This window comes from Rhyacophila brunnea, unplaced genomic scaffold (assembly GCF_057557595.1).
Source record: "Rhyacophila brunnea isolate RB1 unplaced genomic scaffold, BYU_Rbru_1.0 scaffold_23, whole genome shotgun sequence".
Taxonomy (NCBI): Eukaryota; Metazoa; Arthropoda; class Insecta; order Trichoptera; family Rhyacophilidae; genus Rhyacophila; species Rhyacophila brunnea.
In genome coordinates, this window is record NW_028232893.1 from 18,801,078 (window position 1) to 18,821,356 (window position 20,279).

The following is a 20,279-nucleotide window of genomic DNA, read 5'->3' on the forward strand; positions in this document are numbered from 1 at the left end:
AGTAACTATCATTGGTGGAAAAGTAGCTATCGTTAGAGTCATCATCATCAGTCTGAATCAATACACTGTTGAATGAAGCCCTCTCCAAGCTGATTCCACTTCTCTCGGTCCTGTGGGTTGCGTTGCCACGTACTTCCGCAGTACTTAACCATTTCATCGATCAAGCGGCCTCTAGGTCTATTTTGCGGACGTTTTGTACCTCTTGGGTACCACTGGATGACTACATTTGTCCATCGGTTGTCCCTTTTTCGGGCTATGTATCCAGCCATTTCGATTTGTGGTTTTTAGAGAACACTATTACATCGCAAACCCTTGTCTGTTTTCTTATACAATCATTTCGCATTATGCCCAACATGCACCTCTCTATACCACGCTGTGCTACTATAAGTTTCTGGGTCTCTCCTTTACTTAGGGTCCATGTTTCACACTCACTTGTGATTACGGGAAGCACACATTGGTTTAACATTTTGCGCTTAAGGCACGGGTCATTTTTGAAGACATTATTCAGACGGTCAAAAGTTTTTCAGCCCAGCTTCACTTTGCGAACAATTTCATCGAATATACATCCACCTACAGACACCTTGTTGTCCCAAAAAATATCAATTGAGTTACTGCATATGGCTCTTGCAGACGAATCATAAAATAAATTGCATCTCTCATAATTATTACGAAAAATTGTTTCAGCAGTGGCTTAATAGAAAATTAACCATGTGCATGTAGTCAAGTTAAGTGGTGATTCGTGAAAGGCATGACCACTTCTACGACTGGAAACATGACCTGGTTTCTTACTGCCTCGGGTAGATATATCACAATTGAAACAACTGCGTCTTTCATGTTAGAAGAGTCACGTGAGCTTTGTTAGTAGAAGCACATATTGAATTTGTAGTTAATTCGAACACGATGTTCAGTACACAGAGGGGTGGAGCCCATATGAGTCACGACCTTCGGCCATGAGGTTCCTACTATGAAGAAGAAGAATGATGCTAACACCAAAGTAACCAATACACTGGCTGGATACAATGGCACCATGCCTATATTCTTGACAATAGCCAGCGTCAAATAATATACAAAGTCATACTGCGTCTCTCATATACATACGAAACTAAGATGCTCAGACAGTGTAATTGTAGTTCCAAGTTAAGTAGTGAGGAGTTGGATTCACGACTACTTCCGATGCTGCTACCGTGACTTTTCGTGTATTACTTGCTATCGTCTTACGAAATTACAAAATAGACCATGTAGGCATATCATATTGTGCAGGTGAATCAGAGGTGCACTTGCGGTGCCCATCGAGGATATGAGGAGTGAGAGCCCCGTCGACTCCTTGGCATGGTGCTATATCTTTTCGTGTATACTATCGTCTCAGGTATACAGATTGCAAAACAAACTTTATATGATTCCGACGAATCCGATGTACGCGCGGGATTCTCATCAAGTACCAAGTTACGGAGGTGAGGATTGGAAGTCACGACCACTTTCCAACCTGTTACCATAACGCACCGCGAACAACACCGCCACCAACCTATGCAAGGACGACACGGTCGCAATCGAAAATTAAAACAAAAATACTATGTGAAGGATCATATATTAAACCAGGGTCCAGTACCGTGCCAAATAATGTAGAAACATCTTCACAACCTCTAATAAAAAAACCGTGTGATAAGGCCTCAGATAAGACCTCAGCAGCAAAAACAAAAACTGACGACGGATGGGCTACCATTTCACGGAAACGCCGAGTCGCCGTACGTGGAAGTCTCGAAGGACGGGTTAAGCCAGTGATGAAACACTATCATTTTCACCCGTTTCACCGAGACACTACTAGCAATGATCTCCTGACATATTTAAAAAAGTTATGTACCGCTGAATTTACAGTAGTACGGATTAAATCAAGAGGGGACTACGCATCATTCAAGGTGGGTATCCCTTCTGACGTTACTGATACTGTTCTGAAGGCTGAAAATTGGCCACGTCACTCATTTATAAAGGAATGGGTGGCAAATGTGGAAACCCCGAGGTTACCAAGTAGCTGACTTCGGAATAGTAACCGCTCTAATGAGCTGTTTTTCTACTACCAAAATGTCCGTGGCTTGAGAACTAAAACTGTGGAGTTTTCGAGTGGCGTTTTGGTTGATGATTATGATGTCATAGCATTAACAGAAACGTGGCTCAATAACAGTGTTTTCAGTCATGAATATTTTGGTAGTGAGTATACGGTCTTCAGAAGGGATCGAGACTCCGGAACAGGCCACCGGCAGGGTGGAGGCTGTCTTTTGGGAGTTAGAAATATGGAAGGGTGACGGGCCGAACGTTTTCATGTTTTGGAGACTCTTAATGAGGACCTTTGGGTAAAACTAACCTGTAACGGAGTGACCACGTATGTTTGTGTCGTGTATTTTCCTCCAGCGAGTGAATTGGAGATGTTTAAACTATTTGTTGGGAAAATGTTGTCTAGCGACATCTTAATTAGGGATAGAAGGATTATTGTAATGGGAGATTTTAACCTGAATTCAGCGCGCAGCAGTGAAAGGGTCAAGAGCGAACTCGAATTTCTGTGTGCTGTTTTTGGATTTTCCCAGTACAATGATGTTCCTAACTCTGTTAATGGGTTTCTAGACAGGATTTTTAGCAACGTTAAAATATCGATTTCGCGATGTATATCACCGATCGTACGAGAAGATGCGTATCACCCTACTTTATCTTTTTTACACGATTTTCGTCCAACTCTCATTCAGAGGACTAACATTCCCTCACACAGAATAAATCTGCAGAGGGGGTGGAAGTTTGAAGGGGGAAACTTCGATTTACTTTACTCATTAATGGGTGAGGTAGATTGGAGTGAGTTGTATGAAATTTGTGACGTAAATGACGCGGTACAGCACTTTTACAACATTATTTATAATATTTTTGACCAGTGTTTTACAAGGAAGTCGCCATGTCGTGGTGGAAGGCGATACCCGAGGTGGTTTTCTCGGGAAATTGTCGGGGACATTAGGGTCAAACATTATTACCATAGAACTTGGAAGACTAAGCATATTCAGCAAGACTATGAAATGTTTAGTCTTTATCGCTCAAGAGTGCGGCAAGCTGTTCGACTGGCCTATCGAGCGCATATAGAAACGGTAGAAAATTGCATCCGCGAAAATTCTAAATCGTTTTGGGACTATGTTAAATCTTTAAGAAGGGATGGTGGGTTTGCCAATTCAATGAGTTGGAAAGGCGAAGAGGTGACCGGATCTGGAGTGGCAGAGGCATTTGCCGGTCACTTTAGGTCTGTCTACGCAAGTAGTAGTCCGAATCTGGATGTTGCCTCAACGTCAAGAAAACCATCACGCGGTGCCCAATCTATTGATATCCTTCCGATTGATGTTGCTATTGTGTTTAGGTTCATTAAAAAGCTAAAGAACACACGATCTTTAGGGCCGGATAATCTCCCAACATTTTTTTTAAAGGGGTGTATTGACTTTGTCAAAGGCCCGCTTTCATATATATTTAATCTTGTGATGGAGACGGGTATCTTTCCCGAATTGTGGAAGATGTCAAAGGTTACTCCAATCCATAAGAGTGGTGCTGAGTCATCAGTGGAGAACTACAGGCCGGTGGCTGTTCTCTCGGCACCCGCAAAAGTTCTTGAGATGATCATGCATAACATGATTTATCCAAAAATTGAGTCATTTATAATGAATGAGCAGCATGGATTTAGAGTTGGCCGATCAACGGAAACTAACCTGATGGTATTTGTAGATTATGTGTCGTCAGCACTAGATAGAGGCCATCAGGTTGACTGTTCCTACAATGACTTCTCAAAAGCGTTTGACAGAGTCGATCACGACATCCTGTTGGAAAAACTCCAACTAATTGGATTGTCCGATCGTTTTCTGAAGTTATTCGGGAGCTATTTTAGGAATCGTCAACAATACGTATCGTATGGCGTCTATCAGTCACAGATGTTCAATACATTTTCTGGTGTCCCTCAGGGCTCAAACTTGGGGCCATTGCTGTTTACGATTTTTATAAATGACATAGCAATGGTCATTAAAAATGCTATGTTTTTGTTGTTCGCTGATGACCTGAAACTCTTCATGGAAGTTGTCACCTTGGACGATTGTCGTCAACTCCAACTTGATATAGACAATATATTAGATTGGGGCAGGCGTAACAAACTGGACTTCAATATTGAAAAATGCAATATTTTATCATTTACCAGAGCCTCGCGAGTATTATTTTTTCAGTATTCGATGAATGGCAGAGTTCTTTCGCGAATACCATCTGTAAGGGATCTTGGCATTACGTTTGACAGTAAGCTGTCATTTAGTGGTCATATAGCTATCATTTGTAAAAAGGCGCTACAAATGTTGGGCTTCGTCTTGCGTACTTGCCGGGTCTTTTCGGATGTTACTGTATTAAAAATTCTTTATAATTCCTTAGTGAGAAGCCGGCTTGAGAGTGGGTCGATTGTTTGGGCCCCGCATCAGTTGAAATATGACCTTATGGTGGAGCGAGTTCAAAAGAAATTTTTGAGACTCCTTTATTTGAGGTTATATGGATACTATCCGTGGCTTTATCCAACTGACTTTCTCTTAGGTATGCTAACATACTGTAGTTTAAGTGCTAGAAGATATCAATATTTGGCCACGTATTTTTTTCGACTAATACGTGGTGTGAATGAGAACTCTGCCATTCTTGGTAATATTGACTTGTGTGTCCCTGATAACTATCTTAGAAATCGGGAGCATCAGTTGTTTGTTCTCCCGAGGAGCAGAACTAACCTGCCATTGGTGATGCCAATTGGGAGAGCAATAACTCTGTTCAACCAAATTGCTTCGGATGTTGATATATTCCATCTACGTGAGAATGAGTATAGGTGGACGTTATTTTATAAATTCTTAAAATAGGGTCTGCTCAACTCATCCGGTGTACTTCCTTGTACCTATATACTTCATATTTTTTGTATTTACACATTTATAATATAGAATAACTTAATATTGCATAATTACAATATTACATAATACTTTTTTAATAATATTTATTTGTTTCTAAATGTCATGTTGTGAACGTCTTAAACTTATAATTTGTAATGTCCACAATATGTAAAATAAATTAAAATTGAAATTGAATACTATCATATTCTCAAGTAAACAAATCACAGAAGAAAGTATGTCTCTCTGATTATGTATACGGGTTGTTGTAACGCACCTGGACTACATGTAAATAATCTTTTTAATGTATTTTATACATCAGTGGCTTGTTGTCGATTTTGATTATAAAATAATAAATGAATGAATAAAAGGACTATGATGATTAAAAGCAATATTTATAATTGCTAATCAGGCTCTGTCAATCTCTCAGATCATATTGTTGTAGAATGTAGAGAATATAGACACTAAGTCGCTTGCCAGTATAAGGTGAAAAGCAAAAATGCTTCTGGCAGAAAACACCAACTCAATTAGTTGTTACTTCCAGGCAACATTTCGTAATTTTTCATTTAGTGAGTTTGCACAAAACTGTTTTTAAGTAAATGTATATTTTATAAAAATGAGTGTTTTTCCAGACGGTAAAGTTTGAAATAAGGAACATTTTGGTATAACTAACTCAATATGTCATTTTTTCGAATTAGTGTCTTCTGCCAGAACAGTGACGACATAATAATTATATTAGTAAGGAGTAAGGATGTAAAACAATTATGTCAAAACGCAGCTCTAAATTAGATAAACGGACACAACTCTTCATCTACCATCTGTGACTATTACCATTTTTTTTTAATTTCATTTCCATGAGCTTATTTAACCTTATACATAAAGATACAACAATCTAAACGGCAACAGATATTTAACAGCTCTAGTAGTTAATCGAGGATATTGACCCCAAACCGAAATGCTGACAACTCTAGCTCAGAAATTGAGGCTTTCTGCACGGAATAATTTTTCAAGTCCATTACATTTTCTTCCACTGTTGATAATAAGGTGCGTACAGTCGACTCTTGCAAAAGGATCGATGACCCACTCGTACATTTGATAATCAAGTGATGGAAAATACTTACAATGCGGCACAGCTGGACCTCTTGAGGCACACAATTTGGCAGGCACTAATCTCTACAGTCAAAATTCTTTGATGACACCAGATGGTTTGAACAACTTATTTATATCAATCATCTCATTACACAATTTTAGTCTTCACAATAATAATTATTACGTACTTCCGCAGCATAATAATTTGACGAGTCCATTTATCAAACGTTGCATACAGGTATGTAAATTTCTGCAACACAGCATAGATTGATCACAAAAATTAAAGACACTCCATTTTGATTTAAGTATTTTTTATTTTATTCAATCATAATAAAACGCAATCACAGAGACTTAATTACCGCATAATTCTCAAAAAAAAAAAATCAATCACACTTGTGTATATAAAAATCCTCAAGTAATAATATAATGTATTGTACAGTAACGACTAAAGTTGAAATAGAAAGTATGACATTTTTTAATGGATTCGGTACTGCAGTAAAATTATATTATGGTATGGACCAAGTGTAGTGATTAATAGGTTATTATATTGTCGCCCCGAAAGCAAAAGGGCACTTGTGACATTTCGAGTTATGAATTTTCAATTAACGTATAACAAAAACGTCACATGTCCACGATTTTGTGTAAGGGCCTTTGTACAATAAAAAAAAATTTTGTTGCAGAAAACTGTGACGAGAATCTTCACGAGATATGAAAATTAAAAATTGCATTTAAATCTTTGAGTAATAAGTCACAATATGTGCTCGGAAGTTCATTAAAAAATATTAAGAAATAACCTCCACACGATTTTTTTTCAATAAAAAAAAACAAAATGCGTTTTTCTCAAAATTCTATTTTTGCACAAGTGCCCTTTTGCTTTTGGGGCGACGATATATAACTAGAAAAAATTAACGCATATCAACATTCTTGGATGTGGCGATATACTAATACCGTACTGTAAGCATCTGTCAAACTATTATGACAGTATCCTATCGTTTACACGTAACACGTGCATTTTTTTGTAATGGGCTGCAATAATGCGTACTGTCAGCAGTAAATCCATGCACGTGTAAACGGGGTATTATAGATCATTGCATAATGTGTGAAATGGCACATAGAACATAGACATATTTTTCGTTAGGTTTTGACCATTGAGGACATAGATGACTCGTATTATATACTGCCCAGTCAAAATAATAAATCAAAAAATATCAATTACTCACCGACTGTGTTCATAATGTATAATGCTAAGGCATTATGTACAATTACTTATTAATTATCACTTGGTCCATAATATATTATGTAACCCTTTGATTTTGTCTCAGTACCCAATTAATATTATTCACATGGATCGCGCGGAAGAAATGGAAGGCATACAGTGTAAACTGTACTATTATTATCTAATAGTTTTAATATACACAACAACATACATACCAATTATGAATAGAATAATTGAGGGCAATAGCTGCAAAGTCAGTTAACTCCCATAAATTTGTATATACATGCTTTTCCTTCCACAATATGTATACATTAAATTTCATACAAATTATTTGCTTCAACAAAAATTATTAAATACCTACATGAGAAATCTTGAGCGAAACACACGTACATTTGGATAAATTTTATAATTCCTTATTAATTACAACCAAATAAGCACTGCATCATTTAAAAGGATTATGAAATAATTAGAAATCTGAATAACGAAGTAGAATGGTACTATTATACAATTTTATTTTGGTATTGGACAAACAATAACACATCGAAATAAGCTGTGTGTGCCATAGCAACTTCCGATTTTAACCCAATTTTATTGAGAGGAAGGAGACAGAACATGTCATGATAGAAAGTAGATTTATTAATGAACAAAATTCTTAACAAATATGATATCTAAAAGAAACTTTAAAGTGGAGGTAGATAACTGACTTTGCATTAAACTAATAATCAAATAAATTGTTAGATAAAAAAATATAAAATTAATAATACAATATCCAGATAAAAAAATTCTCAATGTCTGAGACTAAAATTAAAAAAGACAATACAAATTTATTTCAGTAAACACATAATAAAACATTTTTACTAGTAAATGATAAAATAAATGGTAAGGATTAAGCTGATACAAGAACACCGGTGCCAGGTCGAGTAAATCGACTTCAAAGTTAAAAATGAGATTGTAAATTCTACGTAACTGTTTTTAACATTTTGGAAGTAGTAAGAATGTTGTAAGTCATGTTCTCGAAACCCCGTTCATGATCACAGTTAATTCGAAATTCGCCAAAAATCGAAATTTTCGCGAAGATACATAAATTCTATTTAAATCAATTTCTAACAATTTTACAAAACTAGAACAAAAAAAATGTTTTTATTACAAGTTTTACTGTTTTTTTGCCTTACATTTTGAATTTCGTAATTCGATTTTTTTTTTGGATTTTCTGATTCATCTATTTCGAATTAACGGGGTTTAACTGTTTTAATTATTAACATTTCAAGGACAAGTTAAGCCAATATCGTCGGTATTTTGTAAAAAGGATGTATCAACCATTTTGGCGAAATTTGAGATTTTATTGAAAAAACAATATACACTACTAGCTTTGTTGTGTAAAAACAGCGAATTTCTATCTCCACAGGAAAGTACTTAAAAACAATAATAGTAAGGGCGAATATCCACTTAGTGTTACGGATAAAAAGCGAATGTGGCATATTAGGCCTTTTAAAATATTATATTATAAAGCCAATTATACAGTATAAACTAGTTAGACATTTATAATCATCCACAGGTAATTAATAAACAAATGTCAAAAGCTAAAAATCCTCCTGTAATATAGCATTTTAGTAAATTCGCCCTTTTTACAAAACACTGACGATATAATATGGTTGCTATGAAAAAATTAACATGGAATATACTAGAATGTCGGAAATGAAATGCTTATATATTTTCAGACGAAGCAGTTACGTGTTTGAATCCTGTTTCAAGCATAAATCTGTGGAAGAAAGGAAAAGGGTGATAAATTTTTCGTCAGTGAATTACTAACTTTCACACAGAAACATTGGAGTTCCCATACAAATCAATCTTCTTTTTGGCTTTATTGAAAAGTATCGATTTAAGACAAACACAAATATCTAAGTGGTGATGTGAAAACTGCGCCTAACCCATTTTTAATTACAATCTTGCACTTGTTTAATCCTCCCTCATCAATGCAATTATTCAGATTTGCAACATTTAACAATGTTAATCAGAGCTGATGTTTCATCAATGGTTAACATTAAAACATAACTAAAAAGCAGAGTAAACATTTGAGAGTAGGTATAAGATTTTCTTTGCCCGCCCACATCAACTGCATTTCTAATAATCCTAATCTATATACAGTCAGTCAAAAACAAAAAAAAAACACTACAACACCAAAGAGCTATTAACAACAAGGAGTTCTCGACTTGCCAACGTTCGACATTGATATACTCCACAATGTATCACAATGGTTAAATTTGCAGGAGCCATGTTATACATACAAGAAATTCTTTTATCAGATTTGATTTCACAAGTAAAATTAAATTGTGGTAATTAATGAATGAAGATCTGCTGCAGGTCCACGTCTGACACCTATGCTCAGCCGTGCATTCAGAGCGGAATGGCCAAAATTAGAAGGTGCTTGCACAATTCTATACCCAATTAAAAATAATCCCAGAATAATGCAATTAATATATATTATCAATATAGTTTTAAAGAGAACCAAAAAACGAAATAGTCATAATATGGTTAAATATTATTACAAAATAGTAGGTATGAAAAATTAGGTGATTAATGCTGTTATGTCTGTATGCTGTATTGTCTCCGATATTTCGATGCAAGCGTTTGGTGTATTCGTTCGGTTATAAAATATCTATCCTCCTAAAGGATGTAAAAAAAACTTTTTTGAAATGGTTTAATTTTGAATTATTTGTTCGAAGGCTAAATATTATGAAAAATTTGTGTTTTCATTCGAGTTGGCTCCAAAGGCTGGTTCAGACTGGTCGAGTGATTTAGTCGAGTGGCGAGTGATTTAGTAACTGAAAAGTGTCTGAACGCAGTACATTAGTAAGTGACGTGTCAAAATGAACAGAGCATAACGTAACAAAGCAAAAATTAACTATTTTTTTTATTCACAAGATATAAGAATGTAACATTATTTTTATTGAAATTTTTATAATTAAAAAAAAAAATACGTTAATAACTTCATATAATATTAGAAGAATTGGAGGAAGAAATTCTACAACAACTAATGAACTTGACTAAACATAACGTGTTCAGACTTGTCTCGTAACTTGTTTAGTATTTAGTGAGAGGTGGTGGGGGTCGCTACTCGACCGAAAAAATAGAATGAAATGGATCGACTCAACTAGATGATTTTACTCGACTAAATTTGACTGTTCATACACGTTTAGTTACTAAATTACTCGCCAGTCGACTAAATTATTCGACCAGTCCGAACCAGCCTTAAGTCATGCATGACATGACCTGCAGTTTAAAATATCTTCAGTTCATTACTTGGCATCGTTTATATCAACTGAGTATGGTTTCCGAATCCAAAAAAAATCTGTGCATGACAATAATAAAATTAATATGTAGCACAATGTAGCAATAAAAGCCAGCGGTAAGGAATGAAAGAGATAACAAGACGGACAGAGAAGACAGCATTATTAATACAATACGATTTCATATTTCATAAACATCGTATATTTCGTAAACAAGCTGAAACGCAGTCTCCTCATATAAGTTGATAGCTCTATTAACAAAAAGTATTGTGTACCTTAACATATTCTTTATAGAACCAACTTTTAAGTCGTGTACGCTAGAGGTGAGTTGGAAATACTGTCACCAGTTTGTACATGCAAGTCTCGGATGCAACTACCCATACTCAGTACGTGTGGCCCAAGAAACTTGTTTGAACGCATGGGATGAGATCATCGGCATCGCAACTCGCTAGTAGGATCACGAGCGAGATAGCATAATACACGTATGTCGAGCCTTGATACACTCAACTGTCATTGCTCTCTCTTTCTTCCCAGTTGTAAAGTTGGTATAGTGAAGGACAGAAATGGTGACAACTGACAAGTTTTAGTTCCAGTTGAGTATGAGACATATCACGATGTCGTCGTTGACGTCAGTCTCAAGTCCCGGAATAGGTACTAGTGCTCGAGTTCTGATATTTACGCATTTATCTGGGTTTAGTGTTATAATTAGAACTTATAAACCGAATTAAAATTTTGGTTGTGTAAATGGATAATAATTATACAAACAATTTGTGTAAAAATGGCTTCTAAAAAGTCAAGGAAGCTAAACGCTCTATATAATATCCCAAATACTAGTAAGTATTTTGGAACAAGTTTCGATACTAAGTATTTTTTTTTTACTGGTAGTAAAGTCTTCAAAATTGACCAGTTTTCCCACCTCTAGTGTACGCACAGAGAAAAAGTTGGCAACCTCATAAAATATAATTTATTTTAACGGTTTGTTGTGTCAACAAGAGCTTCATTGCCGTTTTTATGATGTTGTCAACTTGTGTGCGTGTGAACAGTCTTTTAGAGCACAATGTTTACAACATTTTACAAAATACCTCACTAAACATTTGGTATAGCACAAAATTCATTTTTCTTATGACTTAAAATTAGTAAATCATGTTATTTAACATACGTAATAGTTATTATGTACCCTATTTAATATGAAATAGATTTTTAGTGTGTATTAAAATCAAATAAAATTTATATTTAATTAATCTAGTCGACATAATTCTTTGAGTGGTAATTTTTGAAAATCTTACAAAACGCGGGTTCGGTATTTTTAAATGCGTGATGTCAAGAAAATCTAATATTGTATCCATTAATAAAATTCAATGAAGTTTTTAGTTAGTAGTAATACTGTATAAAATGAAATACAAAGTATGCGTGTATAACGGACATACAATGATATAGAGATGGCGAACCAATGACATGAGGGCAATTATTTTTATATAATTTATCTAATTAATGACAATTTAAACAATATTTTTTTATCATAAACTCTTAGCAATGTCAGTGACTAAAAAAGATACATATACAATACGTAAATAGTACATGTATCTAGGTAAAGATACCTAGATACGTATGTTAAATTCAATAAAAAAATTAATAAACTGCCAATTGTGCCAATCTTTGAGTAAATACGTGACTGAGAACAACTATTTTCCTCGATGAATAATTTCAAATCAAAAATAAAATATGACATTCGTAATGGGTTGACTGAATCATGTGTTGTAGCATGATCTCTCATTTCAATTATAAACATAAAATAAATGAATTGACACCAAACAACAAATTTCCAACTAAATTGTAAAAAAAAATGTCTGATATAATATAAGGCAGTATTTTGGTTTATTTATCTGAGACGTGAATATTTTTAAAATAATTTTTGTATAAAATTTGAAACACTTAGAGGAAAGGGTTCGCCATCCCTAATATGACAGTTATAACTTGAGGTATGACCTTGGAGTTAGTGTCGTGATGTGAGTATCGCCAGTGTATTACAAGTTATTAGTTCTTCAAACGCCTCAAGTTATAGTTGTACTTGTCTAGCCAAACATTCTTTAAAAGAAAACATATAATGAAATAAAACAGATGATACTATAATATTGACGGGTTAGTGCACATACTTGTATCCTGTTTTGTATCTATTGAGAAAATCGAATTTAAAAGATTTAAATCGAATGCAAATGATTGCGACCTAGAGATATTATTTTTGTATTTGACTAAGACAGTGTCTTCTTAAATTACCATATTTCAATGAATTTAAAAAATTTTGCATTTGTGCAGGTAGAAAGACTTTTTCGTGGTGCCGTAAAAAAGTGTGTTATGAGCAGCCAATTGAAAATTTTGCCTTCAATTCACATCACATTTGCCAAATGGTGATTGACTGTTTGGAAATGAAGTCATATCTTACTCTGAGTATGTGCATAATGTCTGCAGTAAGAGCAGTTGAAATATTGTTATCACATGGAAAAAGCCAAAGCAAATGAGTCTACGATTGTGATTGTGCATCAGCGCATTGAATTAAGATTGTCTGAAATGTATGAGCTTACAATGCTTTGTATAAGAAATATTTTTACAGCATAAAGGTAAGGTATATATGGGATCGACCATTAGCGATGGACGGATGTAAAGCAGAAATAAAAAAGTGCACACAGATTGCGAAAAAATTTATACAAAACTATATTATGGAAGGACTGAACAACTTCAATTGACTTGTGTAAACATAAGTCTTGTCCATATTTTTATATGGTGTCGTCATATAGACCTTGAGGACAAAGAAGCGAAAGGTAACTGATGCCTTTAAAATGTGGTGTTGGTACCGAATGCTTCGTATATCTTGGACAGAGCACAGAACGGATGAATCAATAATCCAGAAACTCCAGATAAAGAAATGACTCTCGACAATATGTCTAGGACGCATTCAGCAATTTTTAGACAAATTATTCAGTGCGGACCTGATAACCTGGAGACTGGTGGTTTTGGGTAACCTCCAGGAAAGCAAGTGTAGTTTTCCTCAGCCCTGAAAAAAGCAATGGATCGTGAGGAGTGGAGTCTTGGTTGTGCAGAAAATAACACATTACAACACGGTTACGATCCTCAGCCACGGAGGAACAACCGAGAAGGAGGTACAATACCAACGAATAATTTGTGTATATTTATAAATTTTGGTAAAAACTATCTGTATTTACAATATTTATGCAATAACACACCGATATCTTGTTTTATATATCTGCATTGTATACTGATAAATTGTTTCCTGTGAAGTTAAATGAATGGCAAACGACCAAATCCTATTAAATAACGTGGTATATTCATAGTATATATTCGGGCTAACATGGTTTAATATACATTAACAATCTTATCATTAGATTAATAATATGAGAGTAATTGTTAATTATTCTACATGTCCATGTCCATGGAGTTGGTGTCGGGAACTAGGAGACTGGTCCTGCCATGGCAGTTGTTATTGTCCGCGTGGCGAGGATTGTTGTTGGGGTCTTCGATCTGGGGAGAGTCCAGTCTCTTGGGTGGTTTCCAAAGCACCAGGGACATGCAGGGCTTTTCGATCCTAAAAAAAACAACTTAGATTAAGAAACGGTAATGTAATTTTACAGCACGTCAGAGATGAAGGTAGGCTGTGGAAACCTGACAAAAATAGCATACACTTTGTCAGTCATACAAGCATATTTATTTTCATACTGCGTTGATTAGAGCCCTGCCTAGACCAAACCATAATAAATCTAAAATAAGTATGCACATATTTTTAGATATTTTATCTATAAGTATGATTTGGTTTAGCGACGTTGGCCGAGCGGCTTGCGTGTTAACTTATAATGTCATAAGTCCCAGGTTTGAATCCTGGGTCTGGCAAATACACATTTTGTTTTACAATACGTGTTTGTAGTCAAGAGTATGGTCTTGAAGGTTGAGCAAGTGGCTAACATCCATTTCTCGTAAACACAAAAAACTGTTAATACAAACCTCTACTCTGTGGACATGGTCTAATCAAAATAATGATTTGGTTTAGGCAGAGTTTAATTGAATTTAAAAAACAAACCAACATCATCTACAAATAGTATTCTTAGTTCAATGGATTGATAAACTCATAACGTAGCAGCAAAGAACTAGGGACCAAAAGAGTGGAAGGAGCTAGAGGACACCGTCATCCGAATGAATAATTAACCAAACAAAAGTGCTAAACCATCAACGCAAACCTAGAAAGGCTTCCACATACCCAAAGGGTGTACACTCCCAGTTTGAGAAGCACTCTCCTAGACCCCTGATGGATTAAGATGTATGGATCGTGATACGAATATTTACCTCTGAAGCAACGATAGCGGCAGAATTGGTTCGCTCCTAAGCTGCCGCATTTCTTCGCAGAGCACTACTCTTTGGGCGGACCTGAACCGGGTGCCTCTGCTGGTGCAAGGCAATTCCATGTCTTCGGACTCGTCCCCCCCTCCGAGTCGGTTGTTCTGGCCGTACTCGGAAGATATGTGAAGCCCATCAAAGTGGGCAGCCATCTTTTCATCCGTTATCAGCTGCTTTGAAGGACTGGAAAAAACATAAGCGTACTGTAAGTATGTAGCAACAAAACAATCTCGACCCACATTTCAGGACCAGTGACGTCCCTAGACAAAATGCCGCCCCTAGGCAGCGTCAAAATGCCACCCCATTATACAGTATTTTTTATTATCCTTTCATGACTTCAATATCTAAGAAATTATATTATTAACCACTTGACTGTTTATCCCGAGTGTGACTCGGGCGCGGATTTACTTTGCACACTGACTAGCCCGAGTCTCACTCGCGCTTTTTTTTTCTTAACTTGACAAGAATGTTTATCATGAGCTACATTCAGGAAGATCGTATTTCAACTTGTCACACAGTTTATTATTTGTTTTGACTGGTATTTGAGTGATATATGAGCCATATGACATAACAAAAGCTTTATTTACTGCCGGGCAGAGCAGGCCTGTGTATATTACGATGTCAATGACTTCATTGTTCATTCATAGTTATTTTTGTGTTAGGTATGTCGCATGTTATTGTAATTTGAATTTAGTTCAAGGCCTGAACAAAAACGATGCATGAGTGCGAGTGAGAAAGTATTCGGCACCCTTATAATCTCTGCGACACGCGCTAGAGTAAGATAAAAGGTCTACATATGTTTTCGTTAGTTTCCAAATATATCGCCGACAAATCGTGGTGAATCGCTTCAGGTAGCATCGTAGCTCGTGTTGCTAAATTGCTATTTTTTGTGTTAAACATAAGGTCAGTGGTAAATATTTTTAGTTAATTAAGTAGGAAAGATGGTTCTGTGTGTTGTATTAAAATATGGTAGCCGTACTGATAAGCAAGAAGATGGTATTACGTTTCATAGGTAAGTTGATACATATTCGTGATAATTTATTTGTATATTATTATATATTTTAATATCAGTGACCTAGTGTTTCTTTAAAATAACTTAAAGTATGGATATCTTTACCTAATGGTTGCATTTTGACCGCTTGAAAATACTATATAACGTAAAAAAATAGAAAATTATATTTTAATTCTGAGCGTCTAGTGCGAGCACTTTGGGCGAGCACTACCGAAATGGCCTATGGTCTCGAACATTTGTAGACGAATGCGTTCGCTCGCTCACAAACCAAACGCATGGCACGCAGCTTCATTTAGCAATGCAACGGGTGGCGTCTAGATGTATCTATAGTCCATGATTTAGTTACTTTTGAGCACATTTTAGAAGTATGTTCGTAAAAAATAAGTATATATTATTCATACTTATTAGCTTCATTTTAGTTACCAACCAATACCACCTACGGCGAATAAAGAAAGGCCTACTAGACGTGCAAAGTATGCTGCTCACATATGAATGAAAACGACAAACGAATACGGAAGGAGACGAGATTGTGATGTAGGGTTGTGTATTGAATTTTTCAAAATTTACCATACCAAAAAGATATTATTTTCGTAAAATTTAAAACATAAACCTACATATCTGTTGTGATAAAATGTAAAAAAACATGTAAACAATTTATAATAAAACGTTAAAAGAAGATTTCACATTTTTCATAAAATTTTAAATATTGTAAAAAAGTGTTAATTTAATGTGAAAAAAAGTAAAACAAACGTAAAAATAAAATTTTTAATAAATTGTTTAAAAAAATATCTGACAATTTTTAGACACTCTTTCTCACCAAAATCTAACTGGGAAGTGGTTAACAAAATATATAAGTACCACAAAATTTAATTTAAATGTCATCTCTACTTCAATAGACAATATTGCGAGTCCACGGTTTCAGATACATTTAAAAATACACCTGACAACTTTCCAAACTCGCGAATGACTGGCAAAAATATTTGGATAAATTAATTAGGCACCCAAGTATGTACCTACCTATAATTTGCAAATCTGCACGTGTCATTGCTGGCCATCAAGGAGTGATGTCCAAAGACAACAGAAGTAAACTAAACATCGCGAACCCGACAAAAAATACAGTCCTGTTAAACCGTTTATGCTAATTAATAGGTACATTTTGTTTCCACCCAATCAGCTGATTTTTTTAAAGAAAAGATATTTCTGCTATTACTAAGTTTAGGTACCTATTCCTATATATATTTATTGATTATCCTCGATTTGCCGCTCTTCGAGTAACTGCCGCCCCCAAGCGACGCTCAATCTGCCTACCCCCACGGGACGTCACTGTTCAGGACAATACTTAACTGTTTTCGAAATGAAACCAAATACATACAATTAGTGTTTAATACATAGAATACGTTTTTAAAATTAAGTAGGTACTCCCATATGGGGTGCCATCCGGGAATTAGGATGTTATGAAATTTGTATCAATTTTCAACAACTATGACTAGTCAAGTTATTAGTGCAGAAATTCCTAAACTCAATTGGCTCACTGCCCCATTTTTAGAAAAAGTAATTCCCCCTGGAAATTTACCATACTTTTTTACTCTTTAAATCCACTTTGCAATATTTCATTTGTTGCTACTTCTGTAAAAGTGCGGCCACACCGAAAACAAGTCGCGCGACAACTCGTTAAATTTTACGATAAGCATGATAATTATCGTAAAATTTCTTAAGCAATTATGATAATTATCGTAAAATTTAACGAGTTGTCGTGCGACTTGTTGCCGGTGTGGCCCCGCATAAGGGTTACAAGGATCTCCAGACAGACTGTACCTTTTTAGTTAGCATCTTAAGTTAATAATTTGTTACCCTAAAACTATGTTACGTTGTAAAACTAATATTAAGTGTGTCTTTCAAATCAATCTCAAACCAATTGTCAATGATATATTCTGCGGTCAGTGAACCCGGTTGAGCAACCGCCTCACAAAACATGTAAATTATATTTCTTGCTAAATTCACCATTCATAAGAATTTATGGAAGGCCGACGCATCAATTTCAAGCCGATTGTTATTGCGAGGAAATTTATTAGAACAAACGTGCAAAAATGCGATGGCGCAACCTTGTAACAAGAAATACATTATAAATTAATTGATAACATTGTGCCATAATGCAAGCAGAGACAGAATTCTACGAAATGGTTTACAGGGCATGAACCCACCATAGGTCAGTCATCCCAAGCCAACTTTACGTTTCCTTTGGCTCAATTCATTATAAAAACCGAGGAAGCGAAATATCGACAACACATACGTATTAACGCCGTTCAACTTTCAAGACGCATCTACGATTCAATGATTAGTAATTTTTCTCGCAACACAATCTCCGTAAATTATTAATTGTAAAATTCATTAATCTCATTGTACGAATCTGTATTAACTATTGTCTCTTTTGATGGTTAAGGGAAATAAACTGGGACTACTTTATCACGCACAAAATTCTTCTACTCATTGGAACCTACCTACCCCATCACACATCCCTTACCTCACTTCTATAAGATTTTCTTGTTATTTTAGAGATTCTTCGGCGTTTTTACTTTCAAATGTGTCCAAAACTCAATCCAGATATCCATAAAATGTTCATTTTAAAAATATCAAAACGTTGATCGGTCAGTATGGAGAGCACAGAGGTATTAAATAAAAAGAGAGGCAAGAATCGGCTTTCTCATACAACTAAATGAACCAGGCCAACAATAGCCAACAACTTACGAGAATTAGCGACGCGATAAAAAAAATGCAGGACGTCATAGAGGATTTACTTTTACCTTTTGACCGTCATTACAATGTACCCATATAATATAATAATGTTAACATTGAAGCTTGATTACCAGCTTGCCTTACCATACTTTTATACAACCTGCATGCCTACCAGCACCCCTTAGTGTAAGGCCTGAGTGGACAGCGTTCGGCGGGGCGTGAGCGGCGTGCGCAACTCAAGCGTATAACCATGTGTGAAAATGTTCGTAGACAAAGTCGTTTTTTGGTTATACGTTTGAGTTGCGCACGCCGCTCACGCCCCGTCGAGCGCTGTCCACTCAGGCTGTACACTTGGGGTACCCAATTTGGGTAACACTGAATTAGCTAATAATAACTAGTGATATCCTGTTGGATTGATGCCTAATGGTATAATTGTTAACAGAATACAGAGTGACGATGAACAAGAATTCCATCAGTCAGTGGACTGGAATCAATCTTTGATCTCCATGAACCACTGAACGGTAATATTATAGTAGGTACTCCTTATCGTCATTTTGGTGAAGGTTTTTGAGACGAAAAATCGGAGCAAAACCTAACACAACCTACTTATTTTTGGGTTACAGTAGGTTTTGGTTTGGATTTCGTCTCAAAAGATTTTCAATCCAATAATCGTTAATTGAAAATTTGAAATCTTCATACATTTTGATGCACCATTATCACAAACTACGATTATATGAGGTAATATTGGGTTGGGGTAGGTTAAATTAGGTTTGGTTTGGTCTAAAAAGAAAGTTATAAAATCTCATGACGGCATCTGCAGCACATTTACCAAAATACCTTCTTAAGATATGGAAAAACCGCTCGGCAGACTTACATATGAGGTTCAACAGCGGATTTTCGCTTGCAATGCAGTACTCCAGAAGGTTTAATCTTGTGTTGATACTCCGGCTGGGCCGTGAATTCGACGAGCGTCGGCTGCGGCGCTGACATTCCCCACGACATCTCGTTGATATTCCAAGGTAGGCCGGTGGGGTGAGGCATGGCGTGACACATATTATTGCCGTGACGATGAGAAGGACCCGGATTGCTGTCGTTCGGATCGTAGCCTAGAAAGCCGCCTCGATTTTTCGGCAGCATCTTCTTATTTGCGTGATCGAATAATTCCCACTGATTGTTGCTGGAGAGAGACATTGTCTAAAATTCCATTGTTTTTTTTTTATTTATTACAGAACATCAAATAAACAAAATAAAAACGGAACCAATGTGACAACAGCTGAGTTTATACACAAAGGTTCTATTAACCTTTCACAGGTTTCGATCGAAATTTAACGTTGTTTTTAACAATGTGAATTGTGAAACGCGGTAATAACGCGTTAAAACAAGGAATACTCTGTAAATTGAGTTATAAATCGGTACCGATATTCGTCAAAATGTTTTTCACATTTATTCCGACACAGAAAAAATAAGTTTTGTTTGTGTATGAGACAATTTAATGTAGCCAGCCAACAAAAAAACTGCTGGTTGGTTATGAAAGGAAAATTGATTATTCCCGAAATTTCTAGATTTTGGCATAGACAATCTCTCGGTATACTCAGTTCCATCTACATTATTTTTTAAAAATCCAA

General features: G+C 35.6%; 1 protein-coding gene across 1 annotated transcript; it reads right to left on the reverse strand.

The window, feature by feature from the left end:
* Positions 1-12,197: 12,197 nt before the first annotated feature.
* Positions 12,198-20,183, reverse strand: Mst85C. The gene is made up of 3 exons (XM_085950395.1): positions 19,529-20,183; positions 14,859-15,092; positions 12,198-14,106 (listed from the first exon to the last, which is right to left on the reverse strand). The coding sequence occupies exons 1-3, from the start codon at positions 19,843-19,845 to the stop codon at positions 13,938-13,940; spliced, it is 720 nt and encodes a 239-aa protein (XP_085806521.1). The 5' UTR covers positions 19,846-20,183; the 3' UTR covers positions 12,198-13,937.
* Between the last annotated feature and the right edge of the window lie 96 nt (positions 20,184-20,279).

Bases quoted from the DNA above. Each gene is read 5' to 3' on its own strand.
- Mst85C (XM_085950395.1), bottom strand. From the start codon at position 19,845: ATGTCTCTCTCCAGCAACAATCAGTGGGAATTATTCGATCACGCAAAT. The intron at 15,093-19,528 runs GTAAGTCTGCCG...TGTTTTTTCCAG, and splicing joins TCCGCTGTTGAACCTCATAT to TCCTTCAAAGCAGCTGATAA. The intron at 14,107-14,858 runs GTAAATATTCGT...TGTTTTTTTTAG, and splicing joins CCGCTATCGTTGCTTCAGAG to GATCGAAAAGCCCTGCATGT.